This window comes from Thamnophis sirtalis, unplaced genomic scaffold (genome assembly GCF_051295495.1).
Source record: "Thamnophis sirtalis isolate CommonGarterSnake01/CBP01778 unplaced genomic scaffold, rThaSir2_p1.2 scaffold_15, whole genome shotgun sequence".
Taxonomy (NCBI): Eukaryota; Metazoa; Chordata; class Lepidosauria; order Squamata; family Natricidae; genus Thamnophis; species Thamnophis sirtalis.
Window position 1 is genome coordinate 30,033,963 of NW_028261395.1, and position 6,958 is coordinate 30,040,920.

Genomic DNA, 6,958 nt, shown 5'->3' on the forward strand with positions numbered 1-6,958 from the left:
GTGGTTTCCATCAGACATTTCATCACCTAACGAGGTAACATCATCAGTGCTAAAAGGGAGTCTAACGAAATGCAAGCAAACAACAACAAAAACCCAGAGAGGACCCCAACGTTATAAGAATTTGGCCAGGGGGGTTTCGAAGGAAAGGATGCTCCCCAAAAATCAAGATAATGGCTATAAAAAAAGGATGGTGTTGAGAATTCAATCTCATTGCTATCTGGATGTTGTTGTTTTTAACACAACACTGTAATCGGTCCTCTGATGTATTTGGAGATTGCCTAACATCTAGGTCATCTCTTTTAATGTGTTTATCTCAATCATTAGGTTTGTCACTAAGTTGTCCTTTCTCTATGGGCATAAATGGCAATGGCCAGACATATTTTGTAGGCATCAATCACTTCCCTGGCTGTTTTTGTGCCTGCTCATCCAACAATCTTAGTAGCTGTGAAATTGACTGTTGGACGAGCAAGCACAAAAACAGCCAGGGAAGTGATTTAAGCTTGGGAAATGGGCCTCTTGTCAGTCAATAGGAGTACGGATTTACCACCAGCCTATCAAGTACTTAGAAGGTGAGGGCTGGGCGAATGACAGTTAATGACTTAAAAGCCAACCATCAACACACTCCAATCAACATCTTGTTCTGACCTAGGCTTCCTTAAAAAGCAGGAAGCAAAGTCTTGGTCCTGGTAAAACCTCTTTTATTTACATGACTGTGAATTCCTTTCATTCACAGTCAGCAATGCTTGCCAAACAGTCTTTCAGAAGAATATTTATCAACATGAACCTTATCTTGCTTGGAGAGTTGCCAGCTAACTCATTTCCAAACACAGGCAAGGCAACACTTGCCACAGAGTTTCTCATAGTCACAAACAGAATTTTCCACTCTTGAAATGACCAAAGGAATTGTTTCCTGCAAAAGCCCACTCCCCATTCGCTCCTCTTTTGTTTCCCATGGGAGGGGCCAATCACCTCCAAGGTGTAGCTTTACTCACAAGTCAACCCTGCTTCCTTAGTTGTTGTCTTCTGGCAGCTCTGCATATGCGCACAATGAGAACAGGCTCCACTGTTCCTCTGCCTCACAGCTGTCTAGCTCCTTTTCTGCCTCTGACGCAGAGCCCTCATCTGAGCTTTCCTTAGCCCCCAGGACTGGCCTATGTCCCTCCCCAACTTCCTCACTGTCTGACTGTGCTGCCAGCTCTGCTGGCTGCTGGCGGGTCACAACACATCTAAAAAGCCACTTACAACAGGTGCTATATAAATACCACACACAGAATGGCGCACACTCTTCTAGAAAGAAGTTCCCCTGAGGAAGGGGTCCAGCACAAGTCCGAAAGACAAACAATCCTGCAACGTTATCCTGCGACATGTATATTTTCCCTCATTTGTCAGACATATTTTGCTTGAAAGAATAGAGCACTCTCAGTCAGAAATGGTAAGAGGCAAACCAAAGTCAGGGAGAAAATAAAATTAGATTCTATTTGGATTTAGGCAAGAATAAACATGCCCCTTTAAAATAAATATAACCCTTGGTCTGCAGTTATGCTCTCACATTTTTGAGAGCTTTCAAAGGCATTTTCCAAGCCAGAAATATACATTTATGTGTCTCACACAGAAAACATGCAAAATGGCATAAGAATAAGGAAACCTCTTACGGGATGAGAATAGATTAGAGAAAGAAAAATGTGGACAATACCTGTAAAGATTGAAAAGGATGGGGACCCCTGGTTTATACAATGCCCTGTTTCAAAGTGTCTCTTTCTGTCTAAGATGAAATTATGGTGGATTGCAAAATTCTGGATTTGTTTAGTGTAATCCTGAAGAGATCTTTCCACAAGGTTAGGAAACATCAAGGTTCTATGTTTTATTGCAAAATCTTCTAGGGGACATTCATTCCCACACGGACATATACACACAATGTATTCTCCAACGTTTCCTCATACTTTGCCTCCCTTTTGCACTGGAGAATTTCCAATTTTTCTAACCTTTCAGTCAGAAAATCCAGGCTGTTCTTAAATAAACAGGGGGGAGAAAGAGTAGAAGCCAGGGGGTATCACCTTGAGTAATCAGTTTGCACAACCCTTAATGTTGCCCAATCCATGACTGATATAAAATAACACTTGCACTGGGAGGGAAGTAGTTTCTGGGTGCCTCATCTACTGTAGGACAGAAACCACAGCGTAAGTACAGAGAAACAATTCCTCCCTCTCCCTCCCTCCCTCCCCCTCACTCTATCCATCTATCTCTATCTCTATCTCTATCTCTATCTCTATCTCTATCTCTATCTCTATCTCTATCTCTATCTCTATCTCTATCTCTATCTCTATCTCTATCTCTATCTCTATCTCTATCTCTATCTCTATCTCTATCTCTATCTCTATCTATCTATCTATCTATCTATCTATCTATCTATCTATCTATCTATCTATCTATCTAATCTATCACCTATCTATATCTGTATCTCTATATCTCTATATCTCTATATCTCTACATCTCTCTCTCTCTCTCTCTCTCTCTCTCTCTCTCTCTCTCTCTCTCTCTCCCTACCTACCTACCTACCTACCTACCTACCTACCTACCTACCTACCTACCTACCTACCTACCTATCTATCTATCTATCTATCTATCTATCTATCTATCTATCTATATGCATGTAGATGTAGATGTACTGTAGATATAGATATATAGATATAGGTATACTATAGATATAGATATAGATATAGATATAGATATAGATATAGATATAGATATAGATATAGATATAGATATAGATATAGATATAGATATAGATATAGATATAGATATAGATATAGATATAGATATAGATATAGATATAGATATAGATATAGATATAGATATAGATATAGATATAGATATAGATATAGATATACACACACACATACTAATTAAGAACTGTATAGTTGCTAACAGCCATTCTGCTGGATGTTCATCCTGAGGTCTAATGAATGGGCTAGAAAATATGCTCAATGAATGCTTATAGTTTGTTCAATTAGTGATTTATGACAGATGTGTATCAAAAAATATCTTAGATTGGGCTGGGATTTTATCTTTTGCTATGCATTTTCTGGGCAACCTGGAACGTGAATGTAAAATTCTAAGGGTCTAAAAACCGCTATGTATACTACAATAACTCTGCTCTATGGATTGTATAGGTTATACGGTCAAAAGATGCAGCTGCTCCTGCTGTCCAGTCTTCTTCTTTTGGGACTATCTCTGGCCAACGGACATGACACGGATCCTGAAGGACAATGTGATAATTTTAACCCCTTTTTTGAGAATGGGGAGGGGGCTTAGCACAAGGGCAGAGGGGGGGGGGGGCATGGGTGCCATTCCTGTTATCTGAATGCTGTTATCTGAAGGCAGAGATGATTCAGGGGCTGGAGGCTAAAACATAGAAAGAACAATTACAGGAATTGGGTATGTCCAGTCTAGTGTAAAGAAGGACTAGGGTGACATGTTACCAGTGTTCCAATATTTGAGGGACTGCCACAAAGAACAGTGGGTCAAGCTATTCTCCAAAGCACTTGAAGGCAGGACAAGAAGCAACAGATGGGAACTAAGAGAGAAGCAACCAAGAACTAAGGAGAAATTTGCAGACAGTGACAACAAGTGATCAGTGGAACGGCTTGCCTCCAGAGGTTGAAAGGGGGGGGTGTGCTCCATCACTGGAGGTTTTTAAGAAGAGATTGGAGAGCCATTTGTCTGAAATGGCATAGTGTCCCCTACTGGAGCAGGGGGTTGGACTAGAAAACCTTCAAGGTCCCTTCCAGTTCTTTTATCTGAATGCAAAAAAGGCTCCTGGAGAGCAGAGTTGGTAAAAGAGCTCCTTTGAGACCTTTTAAGGAGGAAATCCAAACAAATCATAGCTGCAGAGATCAGCACCTCAAGGCTGAAGCAAGACTTTTAATCCAAAGATGTCTGTTCTCTGGAAGAGCTTTCCAGTGTGTGAATTCACATCTGGAATGGGATAATCAGGAAAGCAGGCTTGCTAAGGTCCTCCTTGCCCAGAATGGGTGAGGTTCAAGTAGGCTAGAGAACAAGGCAATAATCTAATTCCCACCGCCACCACCAAGCCATTTCATGCCTTCTTCTGAGGACTAATATATACTAAGGCGAGACGCCCAGCATTCACCTGAAGGATAAGTAGGCCAGTCCAAGAAAGAATAGTTGCTCACCGTTTGAATGCTGATGAAGTGGGGGCAGTTTGGCACAGCTTCTCTTGCCTTCTGGGACTCCAATAACATGATGTTGTTTTCCTTTCTAGTACTGAATTCTTTGTCTGAAGATGTAGGCAGACTTAAGGAAAAGGTGAAAGAGTTGGAAAATGCCTTCTTCACAGTCCATCGCGGTAAGAAAACGTGAAACCCTGGCTTTTGCTCCAAAATGTTATTTTGTGTGCCTAATCACATTTGGCCAAATAAAGTATTCAGTTCGGTTAAATTGAAATGCCAGCTGCCCGTCTCTTAGAGTATCTATAGAGGCAGGGGTCAACATAGGAAGTGGAACGGGGCAATCTTTTCCAGGCCTGTCACACATTAGTTTAGTTTAGTTTATTGGTCTTGTATGCCGCCCACTCCCGAAGGACTATATATGTGATGGAGACCACCATTTTATCCTCATGGATGACCATGATGATGATCATGGAGGACCAGGATGGATGATCATCATGGATGATGATGACAATGATGGTATAAGCTGTTGAGTCATGCCTGATCCTTAGTGATTCTATGAGCCAGGCCTCTCCACATCTTCCCATCTTTGAACTGTTCTATAGCAGTGATGGCAAACCTTTTTTGGCTTGCATGCCATAAGAGGGGGAGCGCAGGAGGGTCGTGTGCGGGCATGCCAAACCCATAATGCAACGTGCACTCCCCCAGTGTGCATGCGCTCATGAGAGGCACTCCCCCATTTTTTGCATGCTTTTTTCGCCCTCCCCAGGCTCCAGAGGCTTTATAGGCTCCTGGGGAGGGTGAAAAATGCCCCCCCATGCCCCTGGAGGCCCTCCGGAGGCTTCCGGGACCTTCAGGAGGCTTCCCTGAAGCCTCCAAAGGGCAGAAAATGACCCTATGAGCAAGGTTTGCTCGTAGGGCCAGTTTAAGCCTTCTGGGGGCTTCAGGGAAGCCTCCTGAAGGTCCCGGAAGCCTCTGGAAGACTTAAATTGACCCTACGAGCAAACTGGAAGTGATTTCACATGCCATAGGTTTGCAATCCTTTTTCTATAGTTTAGCTGGTGTCAGTTTTGGTGGCCTCTAGCCATCATGGCCGCTCAGTGGCTAAGACGCTGAGCTTGTCAGTCAGAAAGGTCAGCAGTTTGGGGGTTCGAATCCCTAGCACCGTGTAATGGAGTGAGCTCCTATTATTTGTCCCAGCCTCTGCCAACCTAGCAGTTCAAAAGCATGTAAAAATGCAAGTAGAAAAATAGGGACCACCTTTGGTGGGAAGGTAACAGCGGTCCATGCACCTTTGGCATTTGGAGACATGTTTGGACAGGGCTGGCTCTTCGGCTTTGAAATAGAGATGAGTCAGGAACGACTAGCACGACTGCTTGTTGCCCTATACCTAGGGAAGGGAACACAAAAATAACATGAGTTGTGGAACGTTTTCTACAGTCAAACATTTGCTTCTTCAACTGTGTTTTTAGCTCGATCCTTTGGAAGTGGCAGTGAAAGATTATACGTGACTAACAAGAAAGTAGGGAAGTTTGGAGAACTCGGAAACATATGTACCCAAGCCGGTGGCCGTATTCCTTCCCCTCAACTCCTAAATGAGAATGAGGCTTTCGCATCTGTTTTGGGGAGGCACAACAAAGAAGCCTATCTTGAAGTCCGCAACTCAGCCACGTTCACCAACTGGGCTGAGGGAGAACCGAATAACGCAGATGGAAGCAAGGCGTGCATAAAAGCAGATGCACAGGGAGCCTGGCACTCTGCGTCCTGTGAAGAAGACCTCTTGGTGGTGTGTGAATTTTCTTTCATTTGAGAAGAAGGAAGACTAGCATCCTGTGTTGGAGAGAGGAGCTACCTAAAATATAACAAGCCCAAAGCAAGCCTACCAAGATATCAAACTTAGAGCACCTACAAACAATTCCACCTGTGTTGAACTACGTTCAAGAATATTCAATAAATGCATTAAACAAATGTCACGTTATGATTGTCCATCCATCCATTTATTTAAAAATGAATGTTTTTTTTAAAAAAGAGCATCCTTTAAGGTAGGTCTTGCTTAACCACTGCTCTGTTTTGCAACCGTTTAAAGTTAGGACAGAACTAGAAAAAATTGTGGCAGAACTGGTCCTCGCCCTTACGATCTCTTGCAGTGACCCACAGTCAGGCAATTGCCATTTGTGTGATTTATAGCTGGATCCCAACAAGCAGAGTCAATGGAGAACCCAGCAAGGAAATTGAAAGTCGGGTTTATATGTCTTGCTTATTGACCACATGAGAACTGTTGTTGTAATGGCCACTTCGATAGAGTTGCCAGTCGCAGTTGTGGTCACTAAGAAAGGACTACCTGTGATCAATCAAAGTAATGAGTTTGAAATAGCAATAGCACTTACTTATATACTGTTTCACGGTGCTTCACAGCTCTTTCTAAGCAGTTTAGAGTTGGTACCAGAGGTGAGTTTTTGTTTTTTTTGTAGTTTATTTATATGCCGCCCCTTTCCCTGGGGGGACTCAGGGCGGCTTACAATTCGAAAGGAGGGGAAAACAAACAAATTAACACATAAGACAGTACATCATTAAAAGCACAACATTCATACAATTCGGGTGGGTTACGGTCTTTAACCCCAGGCCTGACGGGATAGCCAGATTTTAAGGGCTGTGCGGAAGGTCTGGAGGGTGGTGAGGGTACGAATCTCCACGGGGAGATCGTTCCATAGGGTAACGATCCTATACCTATATCCTATAGAGCTGCCACCGAGAAGGCTCTCCTCCAGTTC

General features: G+C 43.0%; 1 protein-coding gene across 1 annotated transcript; it reads left to right on the forward strand.

Moving 5' to 3' along the window:
* Window positions 1–2,044: 2,044 nt before the first annotated feature.
* On the forward strand, window positions 2,045–6,165 carry LOC106547281 (phospholipase A2 inhibitor alpha-like protein). Its single transcript, XM_014064394.2, has 4 exons — window positions 2,045–2,177; window positions 3,171–3,268; window positions 4,283–4,366; window positions 5,660–6,165. Exons 2-4 carry the CDS (start codon window positions 3,187–3,189, stop codon window positions 5,995–5,997), a joined length of 504 nt encoding a protein of 167 aa, XP_013919869.2. The 5' UTR covers window positions 2,045–2,177; window positions 3,171–3,186; the 3' UTR covers window positions 5,998–6,165.
* Window positions 6,166–6,958: the final 793 nt, after the last annotated feature.

Bases quoted from the DNA above. Each gene is read 5' to 3' on its own strand.
- LOC106547281 (XM_014064394.2), top strand. From the start codon at position 3,187: ATGCAGCTGCTCCTGCTGTCCAGTCTTCTTCTTTTGGGACTATCTCTG. The intron at 3,269-4,282 runs GTGATAATTTTA...TTTCCTTTCTAG, and splicing joins CACGGATCCTGAAGGACAAT to TACTGAATTCTTTGTCTGAA. The intron at 4,367-5,659 runs GTAAGAAAACGT...CTGTGTTTTTAG, and splicing joins CTTCTTCACAGTCCATCGCG to CTCGATCCTTTGGAAGTGGC.